The sequence below is a fragment of the Pygocentrus nattereri genome, chromosome 7 (assembly GCF_015220715.1).
Source record: "Pygocentrus nattereri isolate fPygNat1 chromosome 7, fPygNat1.pri, whole genome shotgun sequence".
Taxonomy (NCBI): domain Eukaryota; kingdom Metazoa; phylum Chordata; class Actinopteri; order Characiformes; family Serrasalmidae; genus Pygocentrus; species Pygocentrus nattereri.
In genome coordinates, this window is record NC_051217.1 from 5,102,756 (window position 1) to 5,126,191 (window position 23,436).

Here is a 23,436-nt window from a genome sequence, read left to right on the forward strand (position 1 = left end):
AAACCCTTTTACCCAGGAATGAATTTCAACAAACCCACGTATCTTCATCAAACTGCCTAACACTGATGTTCACTCTCAATACCAAAAGAATACCCAGTGTGTATGATGTGACAGGCAGAGAGCGATACAGCATTGGCACAAAACATAAATTGTGTATTAATACATTAAATGTGCAGTTGTTCTTTTGCCTCAATTTCTGCCATTTTTGTTAATACATGGTAAATCACACATTTGACTCAAACTTCATCTCAAAACACTTGTTGCCTTGTCTTGGCTTTGAGGATAAATAAACAATAGCACCACAAGTTTCAACATGGTTAGTTTACATAAATTTCAAAAATAGTTTAGTTACAGTTACACTGGGAAACAGGCTTATCTAAAGTTTCTTTAAGTGCTTGGAAAATGAAGATAACATGAGCTTACATTGTTTAATAGGTTGAGTTCACATTTAAGACCAACCCGTGAAAACAATTCAAACGTTCACAGCATGTTAGACCTACAGTATCGGCAAAAAATGTCATCTACAGCGATCAAAAGCATTGAACTTGAGGATGCTTCAGAGCATGATCTCCTTTAAAGGCACCTGCCTCCTTCATTTCAAGTCATACTATTGTACTATGACATGTTTAAGAAAATAGCATTTAAAAAAAAAAAAAAGATCCTTTTTTGCAAATTTGGCTGTGAATTTTTACATCAAGTATTTTTTGCACAGCTTTATGAACCTGTTAACATCTAATGAAGCTTGAGATTCATTTTCAACATTCTTTAAACCACCACTCAAACCATGAATAAATAACACTACAAATTCAACAGTTGTTTTTCGGGACTCTTTCGCCTCTTCGTAATTCCATCAAAGGCACGCAGCCATAGTTCACACTCCAAAACGTCCACCAGTGATAGTCTTCACTTCCTACTCAATTCCAACAATTGTTTGGCTGTACGAAACCTTCTGCAAAGAAAAAAAAAACCCTCTATACACACACTACAAGCTTGACCCACAGGTCAAAGACAGATTCTCCACAAGTCTTTGGTTTCTAAACAGTTATAAAAACATCTCTCAAATAGTAAACATGGAAATGACACATGCAAAAAAATAGTCTTTTCTAGTCCTAGGAGAACTTTCTTTGTGTGGCACACAGATGCCCCCTGTTGGCAGTTCTATCTGTGCAAGCGCGGCAGGCCACAGTCCTGTGAGGTGCTTTGGTGGAGGGGGGCATTATCATCCAGGGCCATGGGTTCCTGGCCGTTGCCGTTGGTGGGGCCACAGCGAGGGGTGAGTCTGCGGAGGTACTCAGCATGGACCGGCTTGTGGCACTGCAGCACCCGGATGGCCTCGTCAATCTTAAACCACTTTCTCTTGCGACCTGAGGAACACATTGAACATTGTGAAATATATAATCATACCTCTGCATACAATAGTATTTCAGATGATGACACACTAAATTCTATTTTAATATATTGCTGTAACCAAGTTAAGTTGCTATGTTGGACACCAACATAGCAACACCTACATAGGACACCATGCTTACAAATAATGTGACAACCTGACAAGCTATTAACATGACCGAGCTTAACTATGAATGCTGTGATCACGTAAGTAGTGTTCTTAGTTCACAGGAACCCTAAATGAAAAATTTATTTCCAAAATGCTGTATATCCATATATAAAAATTTTGGAATAATAGATGAGGCATGTTATAACATTTTCATTACTACTATAATGATGGTAGTACTCATAACACTGATATTTCTTGAATGTGTAAAGCTTACTCTCAACAACAGATATGACAAAAAAGTTTTTTTTAAGAAATTCTATATAAATTGCTCATTAAGAAGTAAACAAAGTAGTTCACAGTAGAGAAATTTGCCATGGTACGGATATAAACCATATATGAACTTTTCTTCAAGTACCATTTTGCCTTACAATACCCTTCATGTACCTCTTCATCCTGCATAAATTAAAAAAAGGTTTCACAAATCAATCTAAAAGCAATCTCTCAGGCATCAGGCAATGTATCTGTAGCTATTTTGTGTAACAGGTTTCTGTGACGCAGCTTTTAGAGCCTAAAATCAGATCAGGCATAATCCACTCCAGGCCTCAAAATGATTTTGATATTCTATTAATATTAGCCAAACTTATTTTTATGGTCTATTCATTTTCTATTAATATTAACCCCTTTCCACAATGTGCAGCACTACAATCCCTAGCATGCACTGCAACATAATTTGCACTTTTTAATATGGCCCATTTAGTGGTTCAGTTTGACATCTCTGTTGTAGAGGCATTAAAGGGAAATTCCACCAATTTTTTACAATTTCCAAATAAGTCAGTTCTTGAGATATAAACAAAGTCATTCAGAGTGGTTTGAAGTGAAGTGGTTCTTTGTAGAGAAACTTATAGACTCATTTCTTTACAGTGGTGGTGACAGTTAAAGTAAAAAAATTGTTTTTTTGGGCTTATTGTACCTCAGGATGCCCTTCATGTAGACTTCTGCCATGAATTAATTAAAATAATTTGATTAAATTACATTTTAAGCCAAAAACGAACCTCACAACTATTGTAAAACATATCTAAGCATTTTATGTAATAATGTCTGCAAGTTTCTCAAGAACGAAACCTATCAGAATGGCTTTGTTTACAACTCAACCAATTATGTTGAATTTTTAAAAATCTGTGGATTCCCCCTTTAAACCCTTCAGACATCTGGGTCCCATTGCCACCACTGTAAACAATTCTAACACAGCAAGCTTCTCTACAATGATGCATTTCATATGAAACCACCCATATTCAAATCTAAAAACAACTCTTATACAAGAACTAATGATTCACAAATGCACTGCAGGACAAGAAACAGCCGGGCAGCAAGTTGTTCAATTATGTTCCTCTGAAATGAAAAAACTATATAGAGGACTGTGTTCCTAAATTTGACTTCAACCAGTGTAAATGTAAACCCCCCCAAATTACATCTGGCAAGGTGCGCTTTGACCTCAATTCCAAAACAAAATGTCCAACATGAATCATGGGACTGTTCAATTACGTACAGACTGCAAAGTATATTTTTAAATCTGTGAATATCTCTTACACACATACATACTCTTCTTTCCTCTGTGTGTAAAGCTTGCCTCTCTGAGTATATTGAGGTTATGATGCCCTATTTGGCAGCCATAAGTCCAGGCCGAGCAAGCGAGGGAGGCCAGGGAGAGGGAATGAGGAAAGTGGAATACAGTGACGTTGACTGGAAAACAACTGTGGCACGCCTCCCAGCAAACAAACTCTGGGCTATTTATATGGCAGCAGCAAGCAAAGGATTACCAGGTTTTCTCTTTCCACACCATCTACAAATAGTTCAAGTTTTGAATTACAAAGTCTGTGGGCAAACTGATATTTTTATGGTGTCACACCAAGAGCAAAAATGCAGCAAGTAGAACGATTTCTATGGTTAAACTTTGTGTTTGCAAAAGGCCTTAACCAGTAATGTTAAACTGTCCTTGCTTTCCTCCACAAACAGCTGTCCAGTTATGCCCTGAACAGAAAGAATTTTCTGCTGTTTCAGACCAGACAGAAAGTCCCTGCACCCAAACCAGTAAAGCTCTGCATTTGCAGCGCAACTGCTTGGTGGACTTAAGTCCCCAGTTCACTGCAGGTGGCTGGTGAGTTCACTCTCAATGTGGGGTCCACTCTCACTATTTTGAAGAAGTTTCAAACTGTAAGTAATCAAATGTAGCACATATAGTTTACCAGCAATACACACTAGTTCTTTTTAAAAGAAAGAAAAACAGAAAAAAGGCTACACTGGAATATTGACACCTAACTATAATATGGATTCCGTCACAACATGTCTTATTTTTGGCAGAGACGTTCCTTTAGATGGTTCTCAACACAAGATCATTCACTGGAATCAGTGGAAAAAAAACAGGAAAAAATCCAAATGGGAAATGAAAAGATCAGGGCCCCATTTCCTGAAAGCTAGCAGGGTATCAGCTATAGTTACAGAGCAGAGGAAGAATCCAAGTCAGATCTACCATATAACCACAGTGATTGTGCTACAAAACTTATGGGGTACATAGCAATGAGACTCCTTGCTGCTTAGAAAAATATCAATTACATTTGTTTAAAAAAAAAAGTTTCAAAATTTATGAACTCTTCAGTCCATATATTACAAAACAACCTGTTCTAAATTCATTGAGGTTGTGATGTCATAACATGAAGATATTTATATGACCACCTATTCAACCTATAGCAGTTAAGCCATCCATTCAGGCTGAACTGATGAGGAATGCTGTTACTGCATACAGTGTGTGTGTGTGTATATATATATATATATATATATATATATATATATATATATATATATAAAACCGGGCTGGAAGATGTAGGGGGAAGAAAAAAAACAATTAAATGTTGCACTGTTCCTGGCTTTCAGGAAGCAAATGTATTGTTTTAGCCTTTCAGAATATCCAGAAAAGGAATGACTGAAGTTTATTTTTATATAAAAAAAAAAAAACCATTTTAGAAAATTACAAAGGAGGCTACACATCTAAATATCAACATTTGAAGTTCTTGTGTGTCTATGTTTCTTATAAGCAAATCCAAAAAAATCTTAGAAATTGGCTTCATTTTCTGGTGCTCACGATCCAAGTAATCCCAAACACATTCAATGATGTTGATATCTGGGCTCTAGTGTGGCCAGTCTATTGTTTTTAGAACACCATCCGTGTCTTTGTTAAGTATATCTTGACTTCCTCAGCAGTGTTCTTGGGGTCATTATCTTAGTGTAGAATAAATTATTATTTCCCAAAGAAAATCTCCAGTGGGTATTGCATAATGTATTAAAATTTGTTTGCACTCACTGCTTCAGCAGCATTCATACTACAGACATGCATTCCATCTCATTTTGATATTTAGTTCTCTGCATGAGTTAATGAATAGATGTCCAGTTAACTAAAGGGACAGAAAAAAAAACAAAACTCAAAAAATGGCCAAATAAAGGTGCTTTGACTGATGTAGAACTGGAGCCTTACACTTTCAGGTGACAGCACTGGTAAGAGGATAAAAAATTCAGTAGCACAAAAAAAATTGTAGAAAGCAGAGTAAGATATCAGAAAATGAAAATGTTTTATTATTCAGAAACCCGAGCTGTATTTATAGGACTGGTAGGTTTTTGTGTTGGATGAAACAGAGGCTGCTTCTTCAGATGGGAGTTAAAACTTATAACTGGTCCAATACTAAGATGCTGGTGACTCAATGTCTTGACAAAGCTATTTTCTCCTCAATCGATTATGTGCTAGTTTCTTGACCTAGCTAACATCAGCTAGACTAGCAGTGTGCTCACATTTAGGCACTTGTGTTTTAGAGTGGCAATAAATGTAAAGTGTAATATACTTACGTATGCACTAATATAGGCAACAAAATTGAATACTGTTTATCTGATGGTGGCAGTTTTGGTGGTCTGCCAGCTCTTTCACAGGTGTTGTCCCATTTTCTCCATTTTAGGTAAGAGGAAGGTACCCAATGTGTGTTCGGGAAACTGTGTAAATTGTAGTGTCTCTTTAAAGGTTTGAGTGACACCTTTGGTGATCAAGTGAACAGCTTTTGTTAGGAGGACAGTGTGATGTGTTGGTTTTAAGATTGGAAGGATGGAAGAGTTAAAGTGGCAGTAGGGTGTGTTATACTGGCAGGTTTGATATTACGCATGTTGGAGGTTTTTGTGTATCTGTTAATTATATGTTTCCAACTTTTTTTCCGACGGTGGGGGGGGGTGTCTTGTACTTCTCAGCTGTTTGACTGGAAAGTGAATAACAAAAGATGTCTGACTTTTGCACAGAAGTAGTCTGTACAGTATGTATACAAATGTATACAGTAAGTATACAAATGATAGAGCTTCAGGAAAGAAAAATGCAAGAGAAACATAACAATACAAATAACAGCATGTCTAAACAAGTCCTGCATGAACCTACCAATGTTAACAGAGTCCTCCCAGTCCTCCAGTGTCTCTGTCACGGTAAGCACATACACATACGTTCGATGCTTGCTGTCTTGGTTCTGCTGCCAGAATGGGGAAAAAATGATTGATAGTTACTACAACAACATGATGTACAAACACACTGACTACTAAAGTGCATTTCACAATATAAACCAGAAAATTCATCATGCAGAATTACGGCATGCACAACTGTCATATAGTAAGACCTGCTAAAATGCAGAGTGGAATATTGAAGTCTCTTGAGGCTTTGTGATTTTTCAATGCTGCATGCTAGCAGGGTCTAAAGAAACATCTGAATTTATGCAATCCAGGTTGGCATCTTACCTCAAAAACCCCCAGTAGCCTGCCAAGGTTGCCCCTTACACCAGCCTGTTGATTCAAGAACAGACAGGGGAAAAATAAGTGTGGTACATTGTCAGGAACAAGGGGGGAAAAAAAATAAATAAATAAATTGCATTTTTCACTACTTACAAGGCACTATTTTTTATGTTATGTCTGCTAGCCTATCCCTGCAACTTTTAGCATTAGAATTTTATCTAGCATTAATAACTATTCATTTACTTACAAAGTGGATTGTATGACAATGCATGCAGACAACCACATTTGAATTATGAGACTGATGTAGGTGAAACACACGACCCCTTAGGAAAGGACCTGACCTTTAGGCCTTAATTGCACTACTTATATCATAAAAAAAGATATATGGGTCTGGCTACGACATACAAGCAGGACCGTCCAGTAGAGGTGTCTGATCACAGCTGCTTAAAAAAAGAGGATGGGCGCACAGACTTGCTGGAGCTGAGCCAGCCTCCTGACCCAGGCAGCTGTAGCTGATCTGAGAAGCCTGAGCTGTATATTTCCATAACACAGAGACCAGATTCCAGTATGCTTGCATAAGAACAGCATGTCAGCTCTTGAATACTGCGAAACAACCTGACCGGTCTCTGGTTACCCTGTCTACAGAGGTCCACTCCCGCTGACTGACACATTCACAGGACAACTTATTATCAAAGTTGATGTCCCAGTATAGTGTGATTGTTATGTAAGCTACACTAACCACACACATTTTTCATTCCCAGTCTGTGTCCTTTTTTGACACATATTTTGCTGTTCAATAAATATGTGCCAGACGAAGCAGGCAACCTCACCAGACCTCTAGCTGGCGAGGCGCTATGAGCGACAATAGTAGTCTGTCAGAAACGATCACTGCAAAGAGCATTGCTGGCACAAGCCCAAAATTCAGAGATTTTTTTTTTTTAACCAGGGCTGTCAAATGCTGCCCTCCTAGTTTGTCCTTATACAATAAAGCAAATGTGCCCAAAATCAAACTCTAGTGATGAAGGATACAGTAAGTCACTGTGAAATCAAATCTCAGAAAATAAGTGTTTCTTTGGTGGTGGGATACTAAAGAAGCTTGCTGCTGTTCACAAGAACCACAAGTCATCCCATTGTTGGCAAAGCTCCAGAAGGTAGCACGGACCCCTTGAGACTTGCCATGCCTGGTGGAATGCTGTAATTTGTAAGCAGGTTTATAGGCTGCTCCTAGATTTCTCAAGGTCTCTAACACAGGTTAGGTTACAGCTCTTCATGCATCATGGGACAAACAGATCCCTAGAAATTTCAAGTAAACATTACTCAGGCAGGCTGAATCCCTGAATAGCAAATAGTGCATACAGTGTATACAAAACATTTGAACCATAATTACACATAGCCTGGGTTAGGCTTCTGTTAGAGAATGGTGAGTTAATATTAGTAAAGCTGAAAAGGCGCTGGATGTGGTATTAACTAAGGAGCTATATTCACTAAACAGTTCAGGATAGGCTGTTAATGCATTTGATAGTTTGATAAGTAAAACAATAATACAATGTCATTTATACATGACAGAAGTAGATCTGAGCGATATGTAGAAAATATCTAATATCTTCTAACCAATGTGTGTCAATGCAATTTACATTGCAATTATTATTATTTTAATTTAAGTCCTGTTATTTTGGCCAAGAAGACCAGATTACCCTACTTATACACTACTTGAGGTCTGAGTGTTGAACATAGTGCGTCAGACTGCCAGTTAGATATAGATGTGCTGCCATCTAGACAGCATACATGTGTTAAGTTTTATACTGTCTTAAATAATTATTTTAGCCCTAGCTGCTTTCAACCGGGTTATTCGTAAAGATCAACACGGCAAAATCACTTTAAAACTTTAGCTTCTGTGGAAAATAAACAGCAACTCTGGGCAGCACTAATGTTTTTGCATTCCATCAAATCCTTGTGTGAGTGTAGATAAGACTGCTGTGATATAACCTTACATATGGTTGCACAGAATTCCTAATCTTCAAAAACTACTGCAACCAGATAGAGATATGTTCTCACTTTGTTTGGTGTATTGCTGTTAAAAGAGATGTATAAACTCATGTAATCTGTTCTTAATTGCTCCAACTGTCTTATCAAGTATGACATCTATAACTTACAGCAGCAGGGCAGACTTGTCATTTATTTGTATAGCCAAATATGTCCTGTGTCTAGCCTTACTTTGAAAGTCATTAGTCATATGTAACAGGACCTCTGTAGATTAACGAAGTCAGAGGGGTGACTTTCAGCACCAAGCTTAGCGCTTTCCCTGAGCATATCAAAGATACTACACTCAAACCGAGGCAGTCATGAGCTTGAAGACATTGGAAGTGACTACTTCAGCCTCATTCAGGGACATGTCTTATTCCAAGTGGAGGAGGCCAATGGTAACAGGACACTGACTCCAAATGTCACTGCCATGTCTCACAGTTGTCAACAGTTGATCCCAGGGGTAGAATTGCCCAATGCTCCAACGCCATGACAACTACAGCCTACCCTTGTTAATCAACCACAAAACCATTAGCACTAACATCCTAGACATGACTACTGTAGAGGCACAAAGTGGAAGGTCAAAAATTAAGGTCATAACTACTGGTGGTTGTTGTCAATTACTGGTGGCTGGTGAACCCAAAGTATTAGGGAGGCATCACATGAACATGGCTCTCATGCCTAAAGGGTCTAAAACAGCTCTGAATGTGTTGGTAAAAGTTCACAGGAATGCAGCTTTGCAAGAAAGGCATGCAATAAACCTAGTGCAGAGTAGTTCTGATGGCTGTGGCCAGTGTTGTAGTATTCTCTTACATAAATTCTCTTACAGAAAGCTGGCAGGATCAGGAGTCAGTACACAGTTTTACTTCCAGGAATATGATCACACAAACTCCCAAAGTGGACCATGACCAGTTATCCATTTTAGAATAAGTGCCTCTGCACTAATATAAATGTCAACATTGCAATTCACACAGCTATAAACCAAAGAGGAAACGTTAAAAGAACAAGGATCCCCTTGCAATGGATTTGGAACTACGGCAGTAAAAAAATCAAATAAGCTACATTTTGTTCATTCTATGTCTGTGTTTTATGTACACCTTTCTCCCCAACTAAACAGAGAGAAGGAGTTTGTATGTGGGCTAAGCTTACCTCTTCATAGACTTCCCTTACGGCTGCTCCACACGGCTCCTCCTCCGGCTCCATCCCCCCTCCCGGAACGATCCACTGATCCGGGTGCCGGCTGCTGCTCACAAGCAACACCTGCCCACAACCACCCCCCACACACACACATATCACATACACACACACCAAACACAGAGAAAGCTCAGTCAGCAAGCAGTCAGACCCACCATGATAACCAGCTTATCACCATATTAAAGTTATGTAACTGATGGCAGCCGGGCAATGCTAGCAGCAAAGACACACATCCACCCCAGCTGTGGACAGAACGTGACATTAGTCAAATGAGTACTATTATAACACTGATCGAGTGATAGCCCTTAGACTTCAAGAGCTATTATCATTTTGCTATGTATTCGATTTAGGTTACACAGTTATATGTCACTACATTCATAACAACATTGGTAATGTGAGTTACACTTACGTACATTCGATTTACATTCTGTACAAACAGGTTTTCATTGTCTAATCTTTTTTTGCTCATGAACACATATGTTAAAATAATTTGAAAGCTCATTATTCAAAGTTATCAAATATTTTTTTTTCTTTGTAGAAGCACTGGTTTTAGTCAAAAGTATGTGCTCAGTGTGGCTAGTCCCAAAAAAAAAAAAAAAAGCTTGCCATTTTTAATCATCTTAAGCGGTTATGTTGGCTCTGGGCCTCATCTGACTCAGCCATTTGTATTTAAAGTTCTATTTGTATGCCCCTTCCCCATGACTGATCAGCAGTAAACACAGTTTGCACATAGGCACTTGGACATGGTTTGTTTTCAATTTCCACTATTGCTGTAAAAACTGAGAAGAACCTAATCTGAGCACATTTGCCTAATGCTGCATTACACAACAGATCATCTAGCATGATCATCAAAATATCTTTAAGATGATCACACAGGCTCATAAAGTCATGAGCACTGACAGATAAATAAGGAGAGAAGGCTATGTGGAAAGAAATGTTTAATTAAAAACATAGCTTAGTATTACATATTTCCAAGAGTACACACAGTGCCACTGTAAGAAGTAATATTTTTGCTGTACGTCCAAAATTGGACTAAAACTGGATTAAAGACTCAATGTTAATCATTAAATATACGAGTGTCGTTAGTTACTCAATTCTCCTCATGGTTAAGGAGACAACAGCTGATCAGTGGAGGAGTAAAACCTTTCCTTTTTATGATTTTGAAATGGAGCCGTTGTTCTTCCATGCTGATCACTGACCGTGTCTTCCTGAGTCCTTGTTTGGTGTCTTGGTCAAGGTGATTATCATTTAGAATTCTTTAACATATTCCTTTAGAGTCATAGATAAAAAGAACATTAAGACTGGAACTGAAATTTAGACAACTGGCTAATTTGTGATTTTATACATCTACAATTAACACACTCACACTGCCACTACTGACCTTTAAAAACAACTGCTCCAAGGTGCAAATACTTGCGCGCACAGCTAACAAACACTCTTCTCTTTAATCATTGAGAAGCCAAGTCAAGGCACAATTCTCTGACTTCATCCATCACTGTGACCTCTGGACACCCTTCTATCATTCTCCCTCCTTAACAGTTGCACTAATGTCTCTTCTGTGTCTAAATATGACATCTGTCTAGGTTCTATTCTCATCTCTCCATATGAGGCTAATCACACTGACTCCAGCTCTAATGAGGAGCTAAAACCTCCAGCGTCATGGAGGGATCGAGAACCACTGGGATTCTGCTGAATACTGAATTTTAATCAGCGTTTAGAAAGTAATTCTATATCAGACAAACCACTTGATACGATTCTGTTTCAGCACAAGTGACAGAGTTGTGTAGGTCATCTATCTGGGTGGAAAAAAAGACTAAAGCAATGCAATGGAAGGAGTGATTGAACTTTCACAACCAGGCCAAATAAAATATGGCAGCAACCCTTCAGCCAAAATCAGCCATGATTTTAGTGATGAATGTGATTCTCTCTGTGCTGGAATGACACTTGCTCACTTGACACTTAAAAGTAGAAGAAGTCATCTGATGGGCCCATTAGCTCCAACTGGGACCTGTCCTTACCTGGCTATTCGAGATGTTCCTCAGTACCAGTTTCACCCCCAAGCCTGGAAAATGGCAACAATCATTCCAGTGCCAAAAAGCTCACATAATACTTGAATGATTTCAGACCTATTGCTCTTACACTACTATTAGGCAAATGCATGGAGCGCCTAGTGAGCAGGGAGCTTATATTACAAACAGCTAAGCACATGGACCCCTTGTAGTTTGCCTATCGAGCTGGTCGAGGAGTGGAAGATGCCACGCTGATTCTTCTGGAAAAAGTATTTGGTCACTTGGATAAGGCCAATAAATATGTCAGGGTACTTTTCATGGATCTTTACTCACAGTTCAACAGCATCTTCTTCTGCAACGTTTGTGTGACCTGAAATGTCAGTAGTAGCCTTGTCTTGTGGATCAGGGGGTTTCTGAGAGAGAGGCCTGGTTTGATGGTAGCTTGCTTGATCTTAATGTCAGTAAGACCAAGGAGCTACATTTTTGGAGGGAGGGTGGCAGCAGGCAGCGTTGGATCTGTCTTCAAACCGATCACCATCAAAGGGCAGGAAGTAGAACAAGTCATTCACTTTAAAAACAGACTCCCAGACAATGCAGATTATCTTAACAAAAAAGCAAGGCAGAGACTCAGACACACTGATCATGGTCTACAGGTCACTTAGAGTATTCTTAGTTTAAATATTGTGTCTTACCTCTCATTTAAGCAGAGAAATAAACTAGCCCAGGTGGTCAACCAGGCCAGTAAGATTACTGGAGATAAACAACTGTCACTACAGAACTTATACATCCGATCCATAACCAACAAGGCAACCCTACAAGGACCCTACCCACCCCCTTCATTCATCATTCCAGTTGTTGCCATCGGGCAGGAGACTTAAGGTCCCACTAGCTAGAAAGAATGGGTACAAAAAAAATCATTTGTCCCCCTGCTGAGAGCATTCTAAATAAGGACATAATAAATAACCCCCTACATAGTTCATGTGCACTGTTGCTGTAAGTGTTTTGTGTGTCTATGTATGCATTTCTGTGCCAGATTGCCAAAGACAAATCTCCATTTCATGCAAATTTAATGGACAATAAAGCTCTCTCATCTTATCCCTCAGCTCAACAATAAAAGACAGCCCAGTGGCCAGTACTGGTGCAGCAGATTTCAGGGCCATCTGACTGATGGGTCACATGCCTTGTCAGGGCAGTACTGCCTTGCTGCAGATAGTAACTAGTTACGTTTACTCAGTTACAAGCATGCAAAAATAGAAAACAAAAATGTATTTGAACTATTTTTAAAGTCACTTTTTTTTTTTTAAATAACAGCTGGACAAACTGATTCTGCTGAATAATGCAGGATATACAAAAAGAGTTCTGTTGCAATCTATTACTAAAGGGTATTCTGGCTTAACACTAACCACTAAGATGGTAGTTATCATGAAAGTTCAGATGACACTTTCCAAACTCAATTTTTAAATTGTGACACTTATTAGTACATTTATTAGTGAGTAAAGGTAAACACTTTACTCAGTTATATTTTTGCCATTCATGTTCAGTTACTGATACCTTCTTTGTGTTTAATTGTATCGTTTTGTTGTTGACGACAACATCTGTACTGTGTAGTGACTGGTCACATATGTGACTTTGGAGCTTCAGCATTTAATTTTAGATCAAAATACTCCAATAATCCAGTGCAGTCCTAAATGTTGCTCTGCACTTGAGCAAGTTTTTCACCTGGTACTTTTGTAATTTTACTCAAGTTGTTTTATTGGATGGTACTTTTACTTGTGTCATTATTTTATCCAAGTATCAGTACTTTTACTTGAGTGTTGATTTAGGTTAATCTAACCTACCTCTGGTGTTTTCATTCATCAATGTTCTTGCACTATACTCAGCAGGCATTAAGCAAATACAACTACTGAGAATCCATGTGGTGTCAACCAGTCCTGATTGCTAGCCTAGACACTGATTTAGGCTCCTAAATATAATACTGGTGACCAAAACTGAAGAAAGCCAGCAGAGTATAGTACACATAGAAGTGAAAAATATATGGAGGTGAGTCAGCATACAAAGAGAACACCCTCACCTCACACAGAAGGGTTTCCCATCCAGACACCTCCAGTCTATGACCAAGACAACTACCTGAAGAAGTGTGTTTGCTTAATATGCAAAGGTGGTGTTCTAAGGGTGTTAACGCACTGGCATATCCAACAAAGCAGATCATGAAAAAAAACTGGGGGCTCTATCTTTATTCACAAAATGAAAGCAGAGAAAAAAAAAGCCAAACTTCCTAAGGTTCATGAATATTGCCAACTTTAGCTTCTAAAACAATATTGCTGTTGCCCAAGGAATCCATTCGATCCATTGTAATGATTTGACAGTTACACGAATGTAATAAAACACTTAGCTTACACCACTGCTAGCAGGCCATCTGGCTTCCTTCCGTTTTCACTAGCTGGATCATAAAAACAAATTCAAACGCAATGCCCCATAAACCCACCGCAAAGCAATTGTAGTTCATCACAAGCACTCTTCAGGATGCATCATCAGGAGTGGTTTTCTTGGTCTTTAAACAACAAAATCTCCCTCTAGAGCAGTGATGTCCGATCTCAATTGCCAAGTGCTGGTGTGTCTGCAGGTTCTTATTCCAAACAAGAAAGAACACAGCTGATTCCACTTCTTTAATCAACTGTTCAGTCTTCAACCAACTGATCATGTGAGCTCTTGCGTTGTTGGAATGACTATTTTTTTTTACCCACACCAGCCCTTTGCAGATAAGACCAGACACCCCTGCTCTAAAGACTAGTGGTACTATAACAGTATCAGATGTAGTAATGTAGCTGCAAAGTATTAGATGTTTTCATACTGACTGTATTGTAATTTTGTGTAGTTGTTTGATATGGTACTTTTATACTCCTGCTCAAGTTATTTTTTGGAAAGCTACTTTTACTTGAGTTATTTCATACAAGTTCTAAAACTTTTGCCTGAGTATAGGTTTAAGCCAGACGTACACTGTGATTTTAGCCCAAGTCGATTTGGTCAAAGCCAACTGAATTTTATGATCAGGCTCATCAGCTGTCATGCGATGTGCAGTGTGAGGAGGGAAGCGATGCCTGATTAACTGCCCAGCAGCTTCGACCAAGCAGTGGGATGATCGAATGGACTTCTGACATGTAAGAAACTTGTTTCACTTGTCTCAAAGTTTAAGCAGTCTCACAAACCGATTCATCACAGCCAAACCACCCCCACACACACACACACAAAGTGGTACCAAAGTCTGTGTATGCCAATTTTGCTCTGTTTAACTAAATTGAATTGCGAGGTACAAATGGGATTATGATTTTTAAAATAAACTTAGTAAAGCTGCGGTAGCAGTTTATCAAAGGTTGAATCCCAAAGGGCTCCCTCCTTCCCATTTATTGTGCAATGCAAGTCATGAAATTCTACCTACTACACCAATCCAGCGCACTGTTTGTCCAGTAAGTAATGGTGAACACGGGGTGCAGGAGCCAGTATTTGAATGCCTATGTAGTACAACATGTAGAGAGCAGGGAGTTTTGAATCCGGGTTGAGAATCAGTACCTCTAAATCCGAGACCATGGTTCTCAGGCGGAAAAGGATGGAGAGCCCTGGCCTGGGAGCGACCCCCCCCCCCCCAGTGGATGGATGGATGGATGGATGGATGGATGCTCTACCCACCTCTCAAGCACCATCAAAAAATAAAATTAAAAAAAAAAAAAAAAAAAAAAAAATCCCTTACTGTTGATCCCTGCCAGTGACATATCTCTTGTAACACTGACCCTATTCAGAGATTCCCCCGCCAAATGTGCCACTGCTCTGGTCCAATGCATTTCATTAACACTGTGGCATTTACATTTCCACAGGGAGTGACAGTAAATCATTAGATTCCACCAAACAACCTCCAACAATAAATTAACGGCAAACAAACTTAGCAAAGACATCCGATTGCAAGTAAACATATTACCGAGCTACTATGCACCCTTCACAAACTTGAAGAACTGTTCCCCTGCATTAGCACATTATACAATTACAACTCAAAGGCTCAAAAGGAGAACGTGTTTATAGTATGAGGTCAGGAGGATATATGTTCAAGGGGCATGTATCCGAGTGTGATATTCTCTCTGAAACAGCAGTACTGGACACATGCTGACACTGAAACTAACACTACAGCACTGATGAGAGCTTAAGCAAAACTTTGTTTCACAGTAAACTGAACTAGATAACAACAAGGATGTGGTCACAACAAGCTGTATCGCCGACAGACATACTCAGAATTCCTCAGGGTTTAGAGCACTTAACAGTAAACATTCCTGCAAATATTATGCCCTCAAGCACTTTAACTTGCCTTGGCTCACATCAACAGTGATTAATTCAGATTAATGCTCCTTCATACTTTGTGTTGCAAAAGTTGTTTGATACCATTCATCATCATTCACTTCCTTGATTTCTGGATTTAGGTCTGTTGCTGAGGCTTGATCTACTCAGCAGGGTCACTGTTATGACTACAGCTGTGACTGCTGCGATATGACTTTACTGAACCAGATTCTTGGTGCTTTATGAACCTTGCTGGGTCACAAAGATGTTAGTGTGTATATCATTACCTTTACACAAACCCGTCTGAAATATTCTCTTAAATATTCTCATATATTCTTAATATGTTATCACCTGAGCTTTTCATCCTAGAGTCAATTTCTAGTCTTTTTTCTTCTACTAGTCCAGGGGTTGGCAACCCAAATGTTAAGAAGAGCCATTTTGTCCTTTCAGCAAAAATCAAACCACCTTGGGAGCTACAATGTTTAATGTCCATTTCATCATATTTGCTGTAAATATGTCCCAGTATGTGCTAGGATAGGCGAAAAACGTGAACGAAAATGCAGACTCACTTTGCTCTGCTTTAAGCTTTAGCTCAGCTCTAGCCACTTTTCTCGCATCTCCAGCAGGAAACTTTCCAACTTCTCCAACAGGAAAATTTCTTATAAAATTGCTCTCAACGTCCAAATTTTTTATGAGGCTGATGTCAGCTTCTCAGATTTAATGCTCCTGCTTGATCAGCAAGAGGTAACAAATCTTTAAGATACTTTTTTTATTATACTTCTATTGCATATGTCAATTAAATTCACACCCATAATGTTTTCTAACTTCATACTCTGTTTTTCCATTTGAGTGTTTAATAATGTTGTCTCTGAGAACTTTAGGAAGCTCCTCTACCTTCACCATGTTCGCTACTTGTTGCACAAAATGTTCCCAACCAGTTGCAAGACTACATACTCCTTCATTCATATTTATAAGCACAAAGTCAAAAGATATGTCTGTAAATTTGAAGCACATATTTCCACTGGACATGCTTTATAAAACAAAATTCAAAGAGTGCGAACACTGGCTCACCCTCACAGTATGTGCATCACCATCAGGCTGATTGTAGCCCAGATACTATCATTTCAACAAGGCCATTTACTAGGCCCAACACTGGTACAGTGCAGTGAGAGAAATCTGGCAAGCAAGGCTGCCTTGTCTGGCCCAATGAGCTGAGAAACGACAGACTCCCAGCCCAGCGTCAAACCACATGCACGCACGGTTTACAAAAGCACAGGATCAGCAGTTGTCTTTCTGTATGAGAACAGAAAGCTCAACTGCACTGTGGTGTTGAGCACGTACACTCTGACGGGAAAAGAATTTAACGCACGCCTTCCTCTGGACACAGTACAGGCCCGCAGTGTGACCAATCAGCATTATTTCAATCACTTTCAGTGTAAATGACAATATATGAATTAGTTTTTGAAAATACATTTTAAAACCTGACAGCGAAGGTGCATAAGGTTATCTGAAATTGTAAATGGGTTGATCAGACAAAAGCCCGTCAATTAAATGTTGAGAAACATTGAGGGGTAATACTACCCAGGCTGTTACAATGTAGCATTCAATATTCCACCCAATCACTGAAAATAGTGAACTAACATGTATGTGCAGATTAAACTATTTGATCTTGTATTTATCACTTATTTTAGAATAACCCAATACCTGTTATCTGCCTGCAGAAGGTTTATCTGGCCAAAACTTTTCTCACGCTGATTTCTGATAAAGCCTGTCAGAGAAAATCTGCTGATTGATGTAGTTTTAATAGTACCTTACTCTGGTTACATCTTTCCTAGAAAAAAAATGATCAGGAATGGCCAAATAGTTGGAGAACAGGCACTCTGAATTCAATTGACTGATTGAATTCAGTGTACCGAATCCATTTCAAAGGGGTCTGCAGTGTACAGGAATGTTGTGACGTACAAACAGTGCTGTGATTGAACATGGCACTCAATATTATCAGCAGTAGATTAAGTAGGAAAGTAGGTGTCTAAGTGAGAAAGAATGGAAAGTGTGAAGTGAGAGAATGATGCAGTGTGCCCTTCCCTCAGAAGTGCCTAGAAGAGAAAACATGAGAAGAGAAGGAACGAGACGAAACAAAACGAGAAGGGGTGAAATGAGAAGAGATGAGAGAAAGGACTAGAAGAGACGAGACAAGAAGTGACGAGAAGAAAACGTGAGATAAGAAGCAAAATGACGAGGGAAGAAGGGGAAAGAAAGGAAGAGGACTGACAAAAAGAGACAAGAAGAGAAGGAACAAGAAGAGAAATCAGAGGAGATTAAAAGAGAAAGAGAAGCAAGAGTAAACAACAAGAGACGAGACAAGAACCGAAGAGGTAAAGGGTGGATGGGGAAAAGAAGAGAAATAAGACACTAGATGAAAAGGAATGGGATGGGAAGCATTGAGTTGACACCAAATGAAAGGAGAAGGGACCAGAAGAAAAATAAGGAGACATCAGATGAGAAGCAAAGAGATAAGAAGAGAAATAATGCAAAGGCACCAGATGGAAAAAAAAAGGAGAGAAGAAGAGAAATAACAAGACAGACAAAACATAGAAGTGATAGAGAAATCCTGAGAAGACAGCAGACAAAAAGAGAAAGGTAAAGAGCAATAAAGGGCTAAGAACCGAAGTAGAAAAGACGAGAAGAGAAATGACGAGAAGACGCCAGACTAAAAGAGTAGAAAGGAGTAGATAAATAAACACACAATCAGACAAAAAGACAAGAAACAATAAGAGAAACACTGAGACAACCAGACAGAGCTGAGAAGAGAAATAACGAGAAGACACCAGATGATGAGAAGAGAAGATTGACAAGGTGGAAATAGGAATCTGTCAGGGTACAGCCATGGCTTCATTCCACTTCTATAAATTGCTGCTGATAGGTCACTTGGTGCTTTAGCACATAGTGTAACTTGCTTCCCCCCACTGCCCCCCCCGCCTCACTGTCCCAATCACATGGAGGAATATTCAGGCTCCAAGGCTACCACGCCACCAGAAGCCCCCTTAAGTCGTCCACCATTGAGGTTCATTTCAGTAATGGGACACTTCAGAATGTATACCTTTAAAACTTAACAACTGCTTTCATAACTTCAGTTAATTTGATCTTTTTTACAGTACATCCCAACTTTAAACCTCCACAATGTAAACTGACCTTGTGTGAGTCAGGCAACACAACAGAACTTCACACAGCCAAAGTGTGAAGTTCACACAGCTGAAAATGTGAAGTAGCAACTCTGTCTGTGGGATGACTACTCATAGCTTTCTATGTCCATGTCATTATGTTTCTAATCATAAGTGAAAAGTTACTGTATCCTCGTGGTTTAATTAAGCTTTACTCTCTATCACATATCTTGAGCTCAGTGATGGAAGCATTTGTGAGGATAACTGTAGCCTAGACATTTATAGGCACTGAACATTTCGCTGAATCCAATCATTACTTTCCATGAGGTCACAAATGGACCAAATACTACATTAGAATAGAAGGTATACAGAAGGCAGTTAAATACTGCGTAAACACAAGTACAACCATTTGATCTCCAATCTAGGCTAAAATTCCTTGTATTATATTATATTTAAATCAGCTCTGAGTCCTTTAAATAAATGTTGCCACAGAAACAACACATTTTGCATTTCCCAGAACAAAATGGATAAATTATGCAAATGTTTCATGTTGTTCAGATTCACTGTATTACTAAATCAACAATGTTCCTTTTTTATGCAATTAGCTAACTTTTAAAACACCTTTCAGTGAATGGAGCCTCAACCCAAAGCTTCTGCCCAGTGGACAGTTTTACTGCTCAAATGTTGCCCGTTTCATGGCTCAAGGAACTTGATTTTCCTAAAATTCCTGGACAAACTGCATTAGACAAAAAGGAGATCTGTGATGCCGAGAGATAAAGGAGATATGCATGTTATTATCTTGGCAAATATGAACACAATGTGTGACTTAATTAAGATTTATAGTAGAACTCATGCTTAAGATTATGCTTAAGACCTCATGCTGGGGTCTTTCTCGCAGGAGAAACACCTGAACAGAAAAGCAAACAAAAGACCCCTTTGTCTTTCCATCAGATTTCTCTGTTATCTAGGAGAAACTGCAGAGATCTGTTTTTTTAATGGGTCTTTTCTATGGGAGGGGCCACAATAAATCCTCTTAGTAATAGTTTGCCTGTCGAAACAACGGCCAATGACCTCCAAATAGTTCTTCAGACATTCTCCCTGTTTGTTTATTATTACTATTATTTTGTTTATTGCTGTTTATGATCACAGTCTCTGTATTATTCAAAAACAACCAGTTCTACTTTGCGGAGCAATACACAAACAAACGTTCATTTACTCATCTCATCTATTACTTGTTGTTAAAGCATATGTGCTCCACTGTCCCTCTGCCCGTTTGACCTTAATGATGCAGCATTTACAAGGGCAAAGTCACCACACTTGGAGGAAATTACAGGACAGAGATGTAAGGAGCTGCACTTTCACAGACACCACTGAGTTATATTGTGTTACTGTTCTTAAATATTGTTTTGGAAGATTTATATTTTGATCACGTAGAGCCGAGACTGACTTTGGATACTTTATTAAAACATCCAAACAATATTCACATCTACATAAAATAAAACTGCCCACAACTATGCCCATTCATCTTTGTGCAAGGACCAGTAGTGCCCATTAGCTGCCACATGACACTTTTTACTTCTCATATACTCAGCCTATGTAAAGGGTAACTCCACCCATGTCTGCATAATTAGTTGGTAAGGATTTAAATACGAGTGGTTTGGGTTCAAATGTGCCGTTCTAAAGAAACTTGCAGAGTCAGAATCATTCACAGTGGTGGGCACAGGAACCAGCTCTAAAAGCTCCCTGACAGAAACTTATTACATGAAACGGCCATGAATACATTGCCTGAAGTCCGAGACATCGTTTCAGTAGTATTGTGATAAGGTTTTTGGTCTAAAGTGTATTTTAATTAGCTTTCATGGTAAAAGAACACAAGAAGGGCAAAATAGTTCCCAAAGAAAACTTTTTTCCCCCCCCCACATTTAGCACTATTTTACCGTCAACATTACATTCAAAAACTTGAATATAGATTCACTGGTAGACAGTAAATAAAGTGACTTGATAAAATTTATAAGATGTGTTGTGCACATTCCCATCATCGTCACTGTAAGGAAATCTGTAATGATGTTAGCAAGTTTCTCTACAAATGAATAATCTCACATCAAACCACTCCAAGTGACTCAACCACTGCATTATGCAGAAATTTCATGGAATTCCCCTTTAAACATACAAACTTTCTGACCTTCACTACAGACTTGTATCTATTTTGTGGCTCCATACTTCCACTTCTACCGAAAACCTCCGACACAGTACCCACACTTTCACTTACAAACAATTTATCTGTACTTTATTCCCACCCCTGGAAGCAAATGGAGCAATAAGTGAGCAAAAGAAAACAAAACAAAAAAGCCCTAGGACTTGGTGCTGGGCCCCCTTCTGTGGCACGATGGTGCAAACTGGGACAAGTGCCCTGGTCAGAGGTGCAGAGCTCAGAGGGGGGCTGGAGTCTACAGCGCACTGTGATCCCCCTCCTGGAACTTGAACCAACAAGACCAGCCCTTAAGGCTTTAAACTCTGACCCAGTGCCACCCCGGTTTCACTAAAGCAGGGAAACTGTGAGGGTGAAGCCTTTAGCTTGACTGCTGCCATTGACTGAAAACAGAGCCATTTTAGTCACTGATTCAGAGGGTTTGCAGTTCTGCACCGCTATACAACAAATCTACAGCTCTTAGGCCAATAAAGACCAGAGGTGGGTACTAGCTTTGACCTATTCTTATGTCAAAGAACTTAATTCAATGAAATGATGACTTGAGGAGAAGTAAAAGCAGCTACCAATACCAACACAAGCAATTAGGCGAAGTTCTGAACGTCCTACAAAACTGCAGCAGAACTTTGAGCATCTAGACTATCAAGATAGACACCGAAGCTTGTTAGGCAGTATTTTTCTCTTCTTGGGGTCCTTTTGGTCCAAGACAAAATAACAGGCCTCAAAACAGGGCAACAGCCGTGCAGCCCATGTCACCAACTCAGTTAAATTACACACACAAAAGGAATCAGAGCTGAAAACAAAGGATTGAAACGGAGCCGAGTTGAAGTAGATTCCTTTCCTCATAAACATCCATTCCTTCAGTTGACGGCAGCCTGTTTAAATGTAATACTCAAAGCTTTTAAAATGGGATCCTAACAATCTGCACTGGAAGTCAGAGTCAGTAGTGAAAACCAAACAGTGAACACAGGGAATTCAGTCTGATAAGAGAAATGAAAGTTGGGAAACATGGAACCGTTCTGCACCTTCTGTTCACCTACAACAGCCCTACTGTCTGAACCTGTGACTGGCAGGCTTGTCCAGCAGTGAAGTTAAGGTCATTTCAGTGCTTCAGGAAGCTAGGCAGATGACCCGTGTTACAGCAGAGCAAGAAGAGCTCAGCCAGGCTCCGCTCACTCCTGCACACGTCGGCTGCCGTAGGTGTGAATGGGATTCCAGTGGCAGGACCGCTGTGCCAAATCAGCTCGGCCAATGCCGGACACGCGTCTATAAAAGTGACAGACTGCTGTTAAAACCCTGATTAGGCCACTCAAGCGCATGCTACGGGAACATGATATGCATTTGTTAGATCTCTCAGACCAGCCGAAAGTTTGGCACGAGGGCTACGAGTTCGGCGAGTCGGTGAGACGTTAACCGAGTCTGAGCGAAGTGTGAAGTGAGGAGGACAGAGAGAAGGAGCTGGACACGACCCACCTCGTCCTCGCGGTCGTTCTTGAAGCACAGACACGCGGCCCGCTTTTTGAAGCCTTCGCCGTCGTACGTCCTTGTCTGGTTTGGCTTAAATTTCATCATGTATTCCAGATTTTGAGCTTAGATACAGACGCAGGTGAGGAATGAAGCGTTTCTCACAGCCGGACTGCGCGGGTTTCCACTCTCGCTGCCCCTCAGGCCGACGTTAGGAACTCGCCCCCAGCTCTCCGCGCTGCTCCTCTCACCCCTACTTTATTTTGAAGCTGAAGTGTGTTGCTGCTGTACCGGCTCTCTCTTCCCCCCCATGGCTCCTCTCTCCGCTCTCTCTCCTCTTTTCTCTCTCTCTCTCTCTCAGTTTCGGCAGTGCGCAGCCGCCGCTCGAGCTTCAACAGGAGAAAATGAGACAGATCTGCACCGGGATGCGCGAGCAGAGCTGTGAGGGAGGAGAAAACGCTGTAAAGCGGAGCACGCCTCCTCCTTCTCCTCCTCTTCTTCTGCCCACAGGGCCTCATGATCAGCCTGTAGCTTGTGGAGACCGCGCGGACACGCGGCATTGTTTAACAGTGCCGCGGCGCCATCTAGCGGCCGATCAGGTCACAGCACACCACAGCGGTATTTACAAATCATGAGTTTTTGGGGCCCCAATATTTCCTACTGAAGAGCTGCAAAACTGCAGGATAACTAATAACGGTGACTACGACAAGCTGTCTAAATGACATACACTCTTAACAAGGTTCTTCAGGGGTTCTTTAG

At 39.9% G+C, this 23,436-nt stretch overlaps 1 protein-coding gene across 3 annotated transcripts; it reads right to left on the minus strand.

The window, feature by feature from the left end:
- Positions 1-306: 306 nt before the first annotated feature.
- Positions 307-23,207, minus strand: nudt4a (nudix (nucleoside diphosphate linked moiety X)-type motif 4a). 3 transcript variants are annotated; one of them, XM_017690474.2, is made up of 5 exons: positions 22,687-23,207; positions 9,473-9,583; positions 6,308-6,352; positions 5,958-6,042; positions 307-1,364 (listed from the first exon to the last, which is right to left on the minus strand). In XM_017690474.2, exons 1-5 carry the CDS (start codon positions 22,783-22,785, stop codon positions 1,159-1,161), a joined length of 546 nt encoding a protein of 181 aa, XP_017545963.1. In that variant the 5' UTR covers positions 22,786-23,207; the 3' UTR covers positions 307-1,158. The 3 variants fall into 3 exon arrangements, with proteins under 3 accessions (XP_017545963.1, XP_017545952.1, XP_037395901.1); XM_017690463.2 differs by having other exon boundaries at positions 5,958-6,045; positions 22,687-23,206; XM_037540004.1 differs by lacking the exon at positions 22,687-23,207 and adding an exon at positions 11,860-12,097 and having other exon boundaries at positions 5,958-6,045.
- Between the last annotated feature and the right edge of the window lie 229 nt (positions 23,208-23,436).

Coding starts and splice junctions, on each gene's coding strand:
- nudt4a (XM_017690463.2), bottom strand. CDS start 22,785: ATGATGAAATTTAAGCCAAACCAGACAAGGACGTACGACGGCGAAGGC. Junction 9,584..22,686: donor AGAACGACCGCGAGGACGAG/GTGGGTCGTGTC, acceptor GGTTGTGGGCAG/GTGTTGCTTGTGAGCAGCAG. Junction 1,365..5,957: donor GGAGGACTCTGTTAACATTG/GTAGGTTCATGC, acceptor TGTGTTCCTCAG/GTCGCAAGAGAAAGTGGTTT.